The sequence below is a fragment of the Cucurbita pepo genome, chromosome LG09, assembly GCF_002806865.2.
Source record: "Cucurbita pepo subsp. pepo cultivar mu-cu-16 chromosome LG09, ASM280686v2, whole genome shotgun sequence".
Lineage (NCBI taxonomy): Eukaryota > Viridiplantae > Streptophyta > Magnoliopsida > Cucurbitales > Cucurbitaceae > Cucurbita > Cucurbita pepo.
The window spans coordinates 6091290-6108301 of NC_036646.1; the positions used below are offsets into that span (position 1 = coordinate 6091290).

The 17012-nt window shown below is 36.6% G+C and overlaps 1 protein-coding gene across 1 annotated transcript; it reads left to right on the forward strand.

Annotated features, from left to right (window-relative positions):
* Positions 1 to 6086: 6086 nt before the first annotated feature.
* Positions 6087 to 7274, forward strand: LOC111801931 (BOI-related E3 ubiquitin-protein ligase 1-like). The gene is made up of 3 exons (XM_023686172.1): positions 6087 to 6272; positions 6406 to 6625; positions 6702 to 7274. Exons 1-3 carry the CDS (start codon positions 6211 to 6213, stop codon positions 7188 to 7190), a joined length of 771 nt encoding a protein of 256 aa, XP_023541940.1. The 5' UTR covers positions 6087 to 6210; the 3' UTR covers positions 7191 to 7274.
* The last annotated feature ends 9738 nt before the right edge of the window (positions 7275 to 17012 follow it).

The following is a 17012-nucleotide window of genomic DNA, read 5'->3' on the forward strand; positions in this document are numbered from 1 at the left end:
ATTCATGTACTCCTCCTTTACCTGAACGTTACATGATTCAAAATCATGATACTTTGATCTAAAATCTATGCTTAACCAGTTGAACAATTATTAGATCGACACGTAATTTACTTTCTTTTTGGGTGTATAGAATATTTAATCCCTTAATTGAGACATGGAGGACCCATTTGTTGACGTTTTTTACTTTGAAATTTATGCGTATTTACCCACTTTTTGAAATTCTAACCAAATTTTCTACAAATAAGACTACTTTTCAAAGAAAAAAAATCACAAAATAAAATAATGATGATTGAAATCTATTAATTGCTTAAAAGGGTCTGATTTTAATAATAATTACAAGTTGTATATAGTTCTTAAAAACTAGGGTTTCATGGAGGGTCACACGTTATCCCAAGTAAGAATAGGAATAGGAATAGGAAAAGGAAAAGCAAACCCACTTTTTTATCAATCTGCTTATCATTTAGCTTCCCACTCCCAAAAAGCACTTTGATTGCAACAATGCCTCCACTTTGGTGTTTCTTTTCATGCTTACGATATAAATTTGTATTCACGAACACTCGAAAAAAGGGCGTGTAAACCGTCTATGTCTATCGCTAGTAGATATTGTTTTTTTTAGGTTATCTCTTTCGAGTTTTGTCTAAAATTTTTAAAACGTGTGAGGCTAATGGTGATATAGAACATGTCAAAACGAACAATATCTGCTAGTGATCAGCTTGAATTGTTATAGTGCTTTCACTTAATTGAACTGTTACCGTGCTAATGATCGGCTTGAAGTGTTACACTTTGATGGCGATAAACAACTCTCAAAAAGTGCTTGTAATAGTCCATGCCTACCGCTAGCAGATATTGTTGGTTTTTGCCTTTCTCTTCTGAGATTTCCCTCAAAATTTTAAAATGCCGGAGATATATAAAGGGTCAAAATGGACAATATCTACTAGTGATCGGTTTGAGCTATTACCGTGATAGTGATTGGTTTGAACTGTTACACTTTGACAGCGATACACAACTCTCAAAAAGTGCTTGTAACAGTTCATGTCTACTGCTAGCAGATATTGTTCCTTTTAGCCTTACTCTTCAGAGTTTTTTCTAAAAATTTTAAAACACGTAGGGCTGAGAGCGATACAAAACAGGCCAAAACGAACAATATCTGCTAGCAATCGGCTCGAACTGTCACAGGGCTTTCACTTAATTGAATTGTTACAATGCTAGTGATCAACTTGAACTGTTACACTTTGACGGCGATACACAACTCTCAAAAAGTTCTTGTAACAATTCATGCCTACCGCTAGCAGATATTGTTACTTTTAGGGTTCCTCTTCCGAGTTTTTTGTCAAAATTTTAAAACGCGTAGGGCTGACAACGATACATAACAGGCTAAAACGAACAAATTTCTGCTAGCAATTGACTCGAATTGTCACAGTGCTTTCACTTAATTGAACTGTTACAGTGCTAGTGATCGACTCAAACTGTTACACTTTAACGGCGATACACAACTCTAAAAAAAGTGCTTGTAACAATTCATGCCTACCGCTAGCAGATATTATTCCTTTTAAGCTTTCTCTTCCAAGTTTTTTCTCAAAATTTTAAACGCATAGGGTTGACGACGATACATAACAGGCCAAAACAAACAATATCTACTAGCAATCGGCTCGAACTATCACAGTGCTTTCACTTAATTGAACTGTTATACTGCTAGTAATCGACTTAAACGGTTACACTTTGACAATGATACACAACTCTCAAAAAATGCTTGTAACAGTCCATGTCTATTGAGATTTCCCTCAAAATTTTAAAACGCGTAGGGCTGACGACGATACATCACAAGCTAAAACAAACAATATCCACTAGCGGTAGACTTCAACTGTTACACTACTTTCTCATCATCATGTCGGTTTTTTTGAACCAAAAGTTGGAATCGTCCAAGGAAACAGGTTGGAAAGTGGAAGTATTACTTAGTAGCAGCCAAATTTGAAGGATGGGAAAGTTGAAAATAAACAAAACCCAACAAAAATGGTTGTGAGTTGTTCTTGTACAACATCTTTTGATGTGTCGACCAAAATTTTCACCAACTTTCCTAAACCAAAAATGGACACATGTTTTCTTTGAATTTGTTTTTTCGGAAACTTCTAGGAAGCTAGCCCTCATGTTTGAAAATTGTTTGGATGGGAAGTAAATCATACCAAATCCATAGGATTCAATTTCTTTGTTTTTTTTTTATGTAATTTTGTGTGGACATTTGGGTTCGGGAAACCCTTTGAATCAACTTAAAATTTTGAATTGATTGAGTTGGTGATCCGAGCAACTTGAATAGAGTTTACAACTCAATTCGATTGAACCATTTTTTATTCGGTATCGTCATGCTCTACCAGACAAGTTGGGTTGAGTTGTCAGATCATTTACTTTTTTTAATTGTCTAAAAAAATTTATTTTTTACTATACATGTTACATTAATCACTAAAATCCGATAAAATTCAAATAACAAATATTCACAAGTCACAGCCTATCACTAGCATTAGTTACAAACGTCAAATACTTTTAAAACATGTTCATATTAGGTCTTTTACTAAAGGTAAATTATCATTATTATTTTTCCAGTTTTGGTAAAAATTAATTTCAAATTAAGAAAAATGACTGATTATAATTTAAGATTTATTGAAAGTAAACCGAACATTCAGAAATAAAACAAAAGCTAAATTATAAGGACAGGAATAGTATTTTAACCTAACATGTTTCAGTAAAAACTTGATTTTTTTTTTTTTTTAATATTTTGAATAAAAGATTACCATAGTTAAAATGTTAGATACAAAATTGAAAAAAAAATATATATTGTTGATAAAGAGATGTGTGAGATCCCACCTCGGTTGGAGAGGAGAATAAAACACCATTTATATGAGTGTGAAAACCTCTCCCTATAAGACACGTTTTAAAAACCGTGAGGGGAAGCTCGAAAAGAAAAACCCAAAGAGAACAATATCTATTAACAATGGACTTGAGTCATTACAAATGGTATTAGAGCCAGACAACAGGCGATGTGCCAATGAGGAGGTTGTTCCAAAAAAATGGACAGACCACTGAGTGATGTGTTAGTGAGGAATTTGTTTGAGTGATGTGTCAGTAAGGAAGCTGTTCCTCAAAGGGGGGTAGACATCGGGTAATGTGCCAGGAGGCTGTTCCTGGAGTAGATATCGGGCAATGTACCAGCAAGGAGGCTATTTCCCAAAGGGGGTAAACACGAGGCAGTGTGCCATTAAGGATGTTGGGCCCTAAAGGGGTGGATTTGGTGGGGGTCCCACAGAAAGGAACGAGTGTCAGCGATTGGGGAGGATTGTGAGATCCCACATCGATTGGGGAGGGAAACGAAACACCAATATGGAAACCTCTCCCTAGAAGACGTCTTTCAAAAAATTAATCTATATAATAATTATATAAATTTAAGAACAAAGTTTTCAACATTGTTCATCACTCCCTTACAACAACAACAACAAANAAAAAAAAAAAAAATTGTCTTTTTGGTATTTAATTTCCTTAAATCCTTTGAAATTGGATTTTTGTTCATAGATTTTTCTAGGAAACCAAAAAAAAGAAAAGTCTACAAATTAATAATTTGACTTTCTCTTTCCTTTCTTGTCAAAGAAATTAAAAATAAATTTAAAAAAAAAAAAAAAAAAAAACATGGATGAGAGAGTGGAATATCAATCATAGTTTTTGACCCACCAATCATGCATTATTTAAATATAATTATCTCCCATATTATGTAATATTTATATTTATTTATTTATTTATTTATTTTATTTTCTCCCATTATGGTATTCAACACCCTACCAAATACATTGTATATAATTTAAACAACATTATAATTACCATGTGCTTCACTTTACTATAATGTATTTGTATATCATATATTATTCCCACTTACTCCATTATTAAATTATACGTCCAAACCATATCTCAATATCATATTATATTTTCATTTTTCTCCCCTTATTCTTATCCGCACTCAATTCATTTGTCTATTAATTAATTTAATACGATCCAACAGTCCAAAAAGTGTTCATTACCCAACCTTCTATTTTGAGTTAGATTGTCGATTTTTTTTAATCTTATTTATCAACAATACGTTACATTAACCTCACGAGTCATAACACACCAGTAACATCAGTTACCAACCTATAATAGATAAATATATATATATTTTTTTTAAAATTCAATAAGATCCCGGGTTCCATGACTTTCTTAGCAAACAAGTTATCCATACACGAGTCTCTTGTTCATACACGAAGAAATAGGACTCAGAAGTTATTTTTCCTCCTGCCTGCAATGATGGTGTCGTTTTGGTCGCTACTCACGGTGAAACAGCTCTAAAATAGGGTGTGATGTTGGAATTGCATTAACTCGAACGACTCAATTGACTCAAATTTTTTTTAGTTGACTATAACATTATTTTCCAAAAAAAGAAAAAAGAAAATTACTTGAAAAGACTTAATTATTGTTACATTCTTGGTATTGGTTTTTTTTTTTTTATTAATATAATTAATGAAATTAATGATCTTCCTAATTTGTAAATTTTAGGTGTTGAAATTGATTTGGAGTATATCTGTAATTTACCTAATCTATTAATGAATATGAACACAAATATGTCAATAATTATGATTTTATTTTATTTTAAAATCCAATTTTTATAAGAAATAAATTTATTAAATCTTTTTTACATAAATTTTAATTTTAAGAAGTCAGTTTTTATAATAAATTGGAATAAATAATTATTAAAAAAAAAAAAAAGTCAATGATTTTATGATTTGACTTTAACACACCATATTATGGTGTACCTGAGTCACACCGGATTCGAGCCCCACCACGCATGCCTCCGTTTCACCAATTACTCCAGATGCTCCGTACGCACTCACCTGACATAATTTAATTTCTAAATTAATTAATTATTTATTTATTTATTTATTTATTTAATTAATGCAACAACACAAGGAAACTGCTTGGAAAGTTTTTGAATTTTTAATTATTATTTTTCTATTTTTGCACTGACTGGGACCCACTGACGTGTCATTAAGGCCCCACCACCCATTTCTTTTTTCTCCTCCACGTGCCATCTCCCCCCGGGCCCCATTTCCTCACACGTTTCTTACCCTACCATCACCACCACACTTCTTGCTTACGTGGCACCTTCCTTCTTGACACGTGGACGCATTTAGTACCGTCAGCGTAACTCCCTCCGAACTTCACCACTTACTATTACGTGGTCGACCTCTACTCTTGACAATGGTGTTGGTGTGAACGTTTTTTATTCGTCAGTTAAAATATGCTCGAGATATTCTTATTCGTGCTCATTTGCTTGATAGCAAATCAGTCAACAAGCGCAAACCTCACTCCGTCTTCACCTCCTCTCTTTCTTTCTATGTCTAAAATACACCGTAGAGTCTACATTATCACCCTAATTTTGAACCTTCTAACTTGCGACCCAGAATTGTTTCTTAACACCTGACTGTTAATGATTCTCGACCCAGATTGTTTCTCAACACTCGACTGTTAATGATTCTGTTTTCTCTAATTCTAGTCTCCATCGATCTCCTTTTGAATTTTTTACATTCAAATTTCACGTTCATTCAAATTCAACCCTCCATTTGTGAGAGTGTGAAAGATATTTAACCTTCCATTATGATTTACCATATATAGGATTGTAATTTATTTGATAATTATGAATAGAGAATTTTCATTTTAGCAAATATTTTCAACCATCCCCACTACCTCACATTCTGCTTACGTGGCATCTGCCCTCTTGACACGTGGACCCATTTACTGCCGATAAAATCACGGTAAAAACTTAGTACCCGTGAATGACATAATTACAATTTCATGAAAGTGAAATACCATAACTACCCCTCTGGCTGGCTAGCCGGCCTAGGATATTAATTGAATTTAATTAAAAAAAAAAAAAAAAAAGGAAAAAAACTGAAATCCAGTACAGAAAAAACTGCCATAACCCCATGTGGTATTCGTAATTGGTTGAAGTTATTGTTAAAAAATATATATATAAATAAATCCATTGACTTAATTTTAATGGCGAATTAAAACCCAAAATCTTCCCCGCCCTTCCTTGTCGCGGCCATCAATTTCGTGCTCTCTCTATCTGTTCAGCACATCGAGAAGATCTCTCTCTGATCACAAGAAACGCAACCAAGAACCACCCAACCGATTTTCATGGCGGTTGAAGCACGCCCCATCAATCTTTTCCCTTCCAACCCCCACTTCATAACAAACAGGTCCCTCCCCCTTCATCCCCTTTTCATTTCATCTCTGTTTTCTTCTTCTTCTTCTTCTTCTTCTTCTTCTTCTTCTTCTTCTTCTTCTTCTTCTTCTTCTTCTTCTCTCTCAAATGGGTTCTGTTTTTCTCAGAGATTTCATCGACCCCAACACTCCCACCGCGCCGCCGCTTCATTCTCTTACTTTTCCGATGTATGGAAAACCCGATACTGGACTCATCTCTACTCCCTCGAGGAAACGAGCCAGATGCTCTGTTTATGACGAATCTCCGGCGAGGTTGTTTGATCAAGAAATGATCATCTCTCATATTGAACACCAACGCTCTGAAATCGATCGGTTCATTGCAATTCATGTAAATCCCTCTTTCTTGAATAAAACCCATTTGATTTTTGTTATGAAATTCGAATCTGATTTGTTTGGATTTACAGACGGAGAAGGTGATGATGGAAATGGAGGAAAGAAAACAGAGGCAATCCAGAATGTTGGTGAGCGCCATTGAAGACAGAGTAGTGAAGAAATTAAAGGAGAAAGAGGAGGAGATTGAAAGAATGGGAAAACTCAATTGGGTTTTGCAAGAGAGAGTTAAACACCTCAGCTTGGAGAATCAACAATGGCGGAATTTAGCAGAGACGAACGAAGCTACCCTCAACTCTCTCAGGACTAATTTGGAGCAGGTTTTAATGGCGAACGCCGGCGAGGAGGCGGCGGCGGTGGCCGATGATGCAGAGTCGAGCTGTGGGAGTAGTTACTCCGGCGGTGGAGGAGGGCGGTGCCGGAAGTGTGGTGCGGCGGAGTCGACGGTGCTGGTTTTGCCGTGCCGGCATCTGTGTTTGTGTACAATATGTGGGTCCAGACTCCATACTTGTCCTGTGTGTAATTCGGCCATTAATGCGAGTGTTCATGTTAATTTTTCTTGAAATTCATACGAAGAACACAAATTCACAGGTACATTTTTTTGTTCTTTATAATATTCTTTTTTTAAAATATGAATTATTCTAATATTTGGAGATTTATGTTTTTATTGATTTTGGTTCTTTTTTTTTTTTTTGGAAATTATGGATCGAATTAATTGAAATTACGTGATTTAAGGGTAGTCATGAATTCTGTCATTAAATTTATATTCAAGAAAACGTTAAAAGTATGAATCTTTTCTTTTTCCTTTTAATTTTAGGAAAATTATATTAAATATTATAATATAGTTAGGGAGAGGGAGTCGGTGAAAGTAGTAGTGTAGTGTTTATATGATCTGAGAATGAGAATGAGAATTCGACTCACTCAGGCTATCCAACCCTACTACTCCCGACTCACTCAGGCTATCCAACCCTACTCTCGACTCACTCAGGCTATCCAACCCTACTACTCTCGGCCGACTCAAGCTATCCAACCCTACTCCCGATTGACTCAGCCTATCCAATTGACTCAGGCTATCCAACCTCTACTCCGGACTAACTCAAGCTATCCAACCCCTACTCCCGACTGACTCAGGCTATTCAACTCTACTCCATAAGAATTGAGTTGGGTTGAGTCAGATTAGTGGATTAGTGCACGTATCCAATCAAATAACAATCTAACCCTACCTACTGTAAAAAATATTTGACATTTATAATTTTTTTTTTTTTTTTTTTTGATATTTATGTTTATGAAAATATGTGATTTATAAATTTTTTATAATTTGAATTTAGGAGATTTTAATTATAAATGGATAAATAAAAATTTTAATGAATTTAAAAAAATAAAAAAATCTCATAATTCAACTCTATATTTTTGGTTTTATGGGGGTAATAAGCAAATAATAATAATAATTTTGAGGAAAAGATGTGAAAATAGGATGAATGGAGAGAGGGGGACACGTGGGAAATGGGTCTGGACAGTGGGGAGTGGAGCCCACCACGTGTGAACAGAAGAAGGGTTTGGATGAGTTGTTATTATTATTGTTCTGAATTGGATTTAGTTGCAGAAAAAAATAATGGGTCTGCACTCTTATGGAGTGATTTTAATTTTCTTTCTTATATAGATATAATTAATGAAATTTAAAATTAAAATTTTTAATTGAAGCTTTAAACATATCAACTATTTACAAATATATGACTATTTATTAATACGATCATATGGTTGATATAGTCATGCCTCCTCTCATAGTGATATTCCATCACTGGCTCTTTTGAGCACGTTAGCCCTCTTAAGTTTTTGGGATTCTAGGGAACTCATGGTAAGCTTTTATGTGGTGACTAACCTTAAGCTCTGGAAATAACGTCCTTTGTCCAAGTTTTTCCTTTCAACAACTGGGATACTTCCTACATCTGGGATACTTCCTGATGCTCTGCCTCTATCCGAGCACGCTTTTCACAAGTATGTGAATCACATTATGTGAGGAATTGGAGTCATTCTCTTTGTAATCCAGAAAATAAGTTCTTACTAACATGGTGTTTGAATTTTCCTCTCTTGAGATAGTGGAGGTATGACCCTAGCCTGACCTTTTTACTCATCCCACAACCTTATCTTTGTGGGCATGCTTTTCCAATCCTAAAGACAACTTAGAGCGTGATTACATAATCGTGATAACCATGTGTTATACTAGGCTTGGACCTCCTAAAATCCATAGCAAATTATCATCTCTTGGGTGATCCTTCAATGGAAATGTCTAACACCTCTTAACAAATGGCATAACGTATCTTTCACGCATTTGAAAGTCCATAACTTGAACTTAGTCTCCAATGACTCTAGCCATAACCTTGGAGTCATGACCTTTATAACAACCCTCTCGGTCAAGGTTGGTGGATCTTATCCCTTGAAATGCCAACTTTTTCAAAACTCTTTAGGGTAATGGTTAGTTTGATGGGTGCTTGATTCCTCCATGGTCACCATTGTCTGAGTAAACTATATTTTCTAGGGATACTGCATAGTCTGCATGGAAGCATGCTTGGTATCTAGAGTTATGGTCACAGAAGATAGGGTCAAAGGTACCTCCTGATCTAGTATTGGGCCTTAAGGACGTTGGCTCCGAAGGGGGTAGATTGTGAGAATCCCACATTGGTTGGGGAGGAGAATGAAACACCCTTTATAAGGGTGTAGAAACCTTTCCTTAGCAGACGCGTTTTAAAATCTTGAGGGGAAGCCGGTGAGGGAAAGCCCAAAGAGGATAATATTTGCTAGCGGTGGACCTGGGCCGTTACATCTTGCACTGTGCGACATCAACTCTCTATCTTCCTAAGGCTAGTCTGCTATATCATAACCCCTTTCGGTCTCATCATCATATCAAAATAGCACAATTCGAATCTAACATCGACTTATAGGGTTAATATTCACTTTTTAACCCTTGAGGATATTACCATAACTGAAAATCTATATAACAGGGTTAATATTCACTTTTTAACCCTTGAGGATATTACCATAACTGAAAATCTATATAACGTACACTCAAAACAGACAAAAAATTCATACCGGTCTTGCATCATATCATATACTACTAAACAGGGTTAGACTACATACTTGGTCATAGTGAGGCTTGTCGTCGATGCTTTATTCTAAAAAAAAGTCTAGAGAAACTAACATTCGACTACTCTAATACCAATTTGTTACGACACAATTTTTTAGGTTTAAAATTAGTGACTAAAAAGACGAAAACGAAAGGAAATAAAGAAAAAGTAAAATAAAATAAAAGTTAAAACTAGGTAAAGTTTTGATTAAAGGAAAAAATGGGTTTAAGATACAATTACAAAATGAAATACAAAAAATGCAAATACTAAGATAGATTGATGCTCCAAAACGACCTCTGTTTATGACCGCAAAGCTCTCGGATGCTCCTCCACCTCGACCAACAACTATGGACACCTAAAAAGAAAAGAGGAAAATGGTGAGTATAAAAATACTCCACAAGCAATCTACTTGTAGGCTCTCATCGCATCCCTATCCTAGAAGGTTTCTACGTGCTTTACTCTAGGCTCAGGGAGTTCAGACCTAGTCTCTACTGCTATTTGAGCATCTAAGGTGCCTTGATGTTTCGAGCAACTCTCTTATCCTTACGCCCTAGGGGTTTTTACACGTTCTAGAACCTTTCTACTCTTCAGTTTATGTAGCTTGATTTTCTTGTTCAGTGAGTGTTCGGTGTACTTGGTTGAGGCGCTACCTTATAGGACTCTCTTTATGGTGGGGCTAATATCACTGTGTGCAAGCCTACTCGTCATCCATGGAAGGTTAATTGGTGAATCCTTCTATAAGACCATAGAGACCCTCTAGGGGAGGGGTGCAAGCCCTCGTGTGCCAGCAAATTATTGAGTCAACCTGTATGGCTCCATGCCCCTCTATGGGCGGGGTTATTGTTGAGGCGACTAGTCGCCTTCGTGCACTACCCTAACCAGCCTAGGCCTAGCTCCACAGTATCGGTATTCGAGTGGAATGGTAATGGAGGCTCTGATGGACCATTAAACTGATGACATCGTACATATTGTTATCGACTTAAAGAGCTACCTATGTCATTCTTGGATCCAGTGGAAGTCTACTAGGTTCTTAGTTGCGTCTAGATGGTTTAAAAATTATCTTTTGTTTCCTGGACATCAACTCCTCGAGCTAATTCACTCTTTGGGTGCACACAAGTTTATACCTCTAATTACCGCTCACGATTGTAAGGTTAGTGTCCACTGGATGTACTAACCTAGGTCCACTTGCAACCACTCTAACTTTAGCATCCTAGTCTTAATTTGGTTCTCTTGTGCATGCTTTGTTAGGAAGATTATCCAATCGATCGCCTAGAGCACATTATATAGAATCTAAATATGCGTGCAAACTTATTTGGGAGGTATCCTATCAATCACCCAAATCACTAAACATAAACTACACTTTTCATGCAAACAAACAGGAAAAGAAACTTAACAGGGAGTTAGCATCCATCAATCGCTCGAAGCACATATTACAACAACCCATCCTTCTTTCTAACATAGTAGAAAGCATATAAAACAACATTCATCGAAAATCTCATCATAGGGGTACTTTGGTAATTTCTTACATCTTACATAGTTTACTCATACATATTGTCCAACTCGTATAGTCATGCATGTTCTCTTTCTAGCTTTGCATAAAATATACAACAACATGCTTTTGAGAAATTAAACGGCGACAACTACACAACTTGGAAATCAAACCTAAACACAATACTGGTCATTGATGATTTAAAGTTTGTTTTAACTGAGGAGTGTCCTCCAAACCCAAACTCAAATGCAAACCGAACAGCTCGGGATGCATATGACAGATGGATAAAGGCAAATGACAAAGCCCGAGTGTACATTCTAGCCAGCATATCTGATGTTTTGGCTAAGAAACACGATGTTATGGGTACTGCTAAAGAGATTATGGAATCTCTAAAAGGGATGTTTGGACAACCGTCCTTCTCCCTTAGACATGAAGCCATAAAATACATTTACAACTGCCGTATGAAAGAAGGGACCTCAGTTAGAGAACATGTCCTGGACATGATGGTCCATTTCAATGTGGCAGAAGAAAATGAAGCTGTCATTGATGAGAAGAGTCAAGTCAGTTTTATCATGATGTCTCTTCCGAAGAGCTTCTTCCAGTTCCGCACCAATGTGGTTATGAACAAAATAGAATATAACTTGACTGCTCTTCTCAATGAGCTACAGACTTATCAGTCCCTCTTAATGAACAAGGGACAAACAGGAGAAGCAAATGTTGCTATCTCCAAGAAATTACTACGAGGATCGTCCTCCAAAAATAAGTCTGGACCTTCAACTTCTAAAAGTGTTTTGATGAAGAAGAAGGGTAAAGGGAAAAATAAGATTCCTACTAACTGCAAACACAAGGTTCAAAAAGCAGATAAAGGAAAATGTTTCCACTGCAACGAAAACAGGCACTGGAAGAGAAACTGCCCAAAATACCTTGCAGAGAAGAAAGCCGAAAAGACACAACAAGGTAAATATGATTTAGTCGTTGTAGAAATATGTTTAGTAGAGTATGACAACTCAACTTGGATATTAGATTCAAGGGCGACTAATCATATTTGTTTTTTTTACCAGGAAATTAGCTCCTGGAGAATGCTTGCGGACAGCGAGATAACACTTAGGGTTGGAACTGGAGAGGTTGTCTCAGCAAGATCAGTAGGAAATTTAAAGTTGTTTTTTGGAGATAGATTCATTATATTTGATAATGTACTTTTTGTTCCTGAAATGAAAAGAAATCTAATATCTATCTCTTGTTTATTAGAACAATTGTATAAAGTATNTAAATGATAAAGCCCGAGTGTACATTCTAGCGAGCATATCTGATGTTTTGGCTAAGAAACACGATGTTATGGGTACTGCTAAAGAAATTATGGAATCTCTAAAAGGGATGTTTGGACAACTGTCCTTCTCCCTTAGACATGAAGCCATAAAATACATTTACAACTGCCGTATGAAAGAAGGGATCTCAGTTAGAGAACATGTCCTGGACATGATGGTCCATTTCAATGTGACAGAAGAAAATGAAGCTATCATTGATGAGAAGATTCAAGTCAGTTTTATCATGATGTCTCTTCCAAAGGGCTTCTTCCAGTTCCGCACCAATGTGGTAATGAACAAAATAGAATATAACTTGACTGCTCTTCTCAATGAGCTACAGACTTATCAGTCCCTCTTAACAAACAAGGGACAAACAGGAGAAGCAAATGTTGCCATCTCCAAGAAATTACTACGAGGATCGTCCTCCAAAAATAAGTCTGGACCTTCAACTTCTAAAAGTGTTTTGATGAAGAAGAAGGGAAAAGGGAAAAATAAGATTCCTACTAACCGCAAGAACAAGGTTCAAAAGGTAGATAAAGGAAAATGTTTCCATTGCAACGAAAACGGGCACTGGAAGAGAAACTGCCCAAAATACCTTGCAGAGAAGAAAGCCGAAAAGACACAACAAGGTAAATATGATTTAGTCGTTGTAGAAATATGTTTAGTAGAGTATGACAACTCAACTTGGATATTAGATTCAAGGGCGACTAATCATATTTGTTTTTTTTACCAGGAAATTAGCTCCTGGAGAATGCTTGCGGACAGCGAGATAACACTTAGGGTTGGAACTGGAGAGGTTGTCTCAGCAAGATCAGTAGGAAATTTAAAGTTGTTTTTTGGAGATAGATTCATTATATTTGATAATGTACTTTTTGTTCCTGAAATGAAAAGAAATCTAATATCTATCTCTTGTTTATTAGAACAATTGTATAAAGTATCTTTTGAAACCAATGAAGTGTTCATTTGCAAAAGAGGTATTCATATTTGTTCTGCAAAACTAGAAAACAACTTATATATGTTAAAACTGAGCGAAACAAAAGCTATTTTAAATACCGAGATGTTTAAAACAGCTGAAACTCAAAATAAACGACAAAAGATTTCTCCTAATACCTATCTTTGGCACTTAAGACTAGGCCACATTAATCTCAATAGGATTGAGAGATTGGTTAAAAGAGGACTTCTAAATAAGTTAGAAGACAATTCTTTACCTCCATGTGAGTCTTGTCTTGAGGGTAAAATGACTAAACGATCATTTTGCGAAAAAGGCTATAGAGCCAAAGAAACCTTAGAACTCGTGCATACAGATCTCTGTGGTCCAATGAATGTCAAAGCACGAGGAGGGTATGAATATTTCATCAGTTTTATTGATGATTATTCAAGGTATGGCTATCTTTACCTAATGCATCACAAGTCGGAAGCTCTTGAAAAATTCAGAGAGTATAAGACTGAGGTTGAGAATCTATTAGGTAAAACTATTAAAACACTTCGATCAGATCGAGGAGGAGAGTACATGGATTTAAGATTTCAGGACTATATGATAGAACATGGAATAAGGTCTCAACTCTCAGCCCCTGGTGTGCCTCAACAAAATGGTGTATCAGAAAGGAGAAATAGAACTCTATTGGACATGGTTCGGTCCATGATGAGTTTCGCTCAATTACCCGATCCGTTTTGGGGATATGCAGTGGAGACTGCTACATACATTTTGAACATGGTTCCTACTAAGAGTGTTTCAGAAACACCTTATGAGTTATGGAAAGGGCGTAAAGGTAGTTTACGTCACTTCAGAATTTGGGGATGTCCAGCACATGTGTTGTTGCAAAATCCCAAGAAATTAGAACGTCGTTCAAAATTATGTCTATTCGTAGGATACCCCAAAGAGACGAAAGGTGGTTTGTTTTATGATCCTCAAGAAAATAGAGTGTTTGTATCAACGAACGCTACATTCTTAGAGGAAGATCACGTAAGAAATCATCAACCTCGTAGCAAACTAGTATTAAGTGAGATTTCTAAAGAAGTTACTGATAAAACAACAAGAGTTGTTGATCAAGCTGGTCGTTCAACCAGAGTTGTTGATGGAGCTGACACTTCTGGTCAATCACATCCTTCTCAAAAGTTGAGAATGCCTCGACGTAGTGGGAGGGTTATAACTCAACCCGATCGTTACTTGGGTTTGATAGAAACTCAAGTCATCATACCTGATGATGGCGTTGAGGATCCATTGTCCTATAAACAGGCAATGAATGATGTTGATAGAGATCAGTGGATTAAAGCCATGAATCTTGAAATGGAGTCAATGTACTTCAATTCAGTCTGGGAACTTGTAGATCAACCAGATGGGGTAAAACCTATTGGTTGCAAATGGATCTATAAGAGAAAACGAGACCAAACCGGTAAGGTACAGACCTTTAAAGCAAGACTAGTAGCAAAGGGTTATACCCAAAGAGAGGGGGTGGACTATGAAGAAACCTTCTCACCTGTTGCTATGCTTAAATCAATTAGAATACTCTTGTCTATTGCCACATTTTATGATTATGAAATTTGGCAAATGGATGTTAAGACAGCTTTTCTAAACGGCGATCTTGAAGAGAGTATCTATATGGCTCAACCAGAGGGGTTCATTGAACAGGATCACGAGCAAAGGGTTTGCAAGCTTAAAAGATCCATTTATGGGTTGAAGCAAGCATCTCGATCCTGGAACATAAAGTTTGATACTGCGATCAAATCTTATGGCTTTAAACAGAATGTTGACGAACCTTGTGTTTATAAAAGGATAGTCAACTCTACAGTAGCTTTCCTGGTGTTGTACGTTGACGATATCCTACTAATTGGAAATGATGTGGGAATTCTGACTGACATTAAGCATTGGCTGGCGACACAATTCCAAATGAAAGATTTGGGAGAGGCTCAGTTTGTTCTTGGAATCCAAATTGTTCGAAATCGCAAGAACAAAACACTAGCTTTGTCTCAAGCATCGTACATCGACAAAATGTTGATTCGATATAAGATGCAGGACTCCAAGAAAGGATTATTACCTTTCAGGCATGGAGTTCATTTGTCGAAGGAACAAAGTCCTAAGACACCTCAAGAAGTTGAGGATATGAAACACATTCCCTATGCATCAGCGGTCGGTAGTCTGATGTATGCTATGCTATGTACCCGACCCGACATATGCTATGCTGTGGGAATTGTCAGCAGATATCAGTCCAATCCGGGACGTACTCATTGGACTGCCGTTAAGAATATCCTCAAGTATCTTAGGAGAACGAGGGACTATATGCTAATGTACGGTGCTAAGGATCTGATCCTTACAGGGTACACTGACTCAGATTTTCAGACCGATGTAGATACAAGGAAATCGACATCAGGATCTGTCTTCACTCTGAACGGAGGAGCAGTAATATGGAGAAGCATAAAGCAAGGTTGCATTGCTGATTCCACCATGGAGGCTGAGTATGTTGCTGCTTGTGAAGCAGCGAAAGAATCTGTATGGCTTAGGAAGTTCTTAACTGATTTGGAAGTCGTTCCAAATATGCATCTTCCCGTCACTCTTTATTGTGATAACAGTGGAGCAGTTGCAAATTCAAAAGAACCAAGAAGCCATAAGCGAGGAAAACATATTGAGCGCAAATATCATCTCATAAGGGAGATTGTGCAACGAGGAGATGTGATCGTCACACAGATAGCTTCAGAACACAACATTGCTGATCCATTTACAAAGCCCCTCACGGCTAAAGTGTTTGAAGGGCACCTAGTGAGTCTAGGACTACGAGTTATGTAATCTAGGGCAAGTGGGAGAAAAGGCATGAGTATGTGATGCCCTAGTTTATTGTATTTCTCTCTACTCAACGTTATAAAACCCCACTAGAGTTTTAGTCCAAGTGGGATTTTGTTGGGTTTTATGTCCTAAAACTCATAGTTTGTAAACAAAGATATATTCTATTTTCAATAAAGTTATTATTGTTGTTTATTCAGAAAAAATTGTTATTGAATAAAGTGAACTTTACGATCATTAATCTAAATCCAATAAACTAAGAACACTCTGGCTATAGTATGACTACTTGAACTATATGTAGAGACATAAGAGTGGATCAAGTTCAAGTATATAGTCAAAATGATCTATAGTATAAGGATAAGGCTGAGTACCTTATTCTGGGGACACTATGGATGCGGCCCACTTTTGTATATGATATAAACAATGCGATCACTAAATTGTGCATGTGGAGACATGTGAGTGGGGGCGTCCTATGCAATGAGTATTGCATAAGATCGGACCATGAAGAAAACCACTCTCACTTTATAAAGTCGTTTACTGTTGAGACTGATTTTCTTTTCATTCGATAACCTAGGTAACTCGGTTTTAATCCTGAGCTAACCATGAACTCCTGTTTATTCGGAATTATCCTTAGATTTGCATGGGTGAGAGTGGCTCTAGTTCGCCGACTCAACAGGCCTCCCATTTCAGGGGTA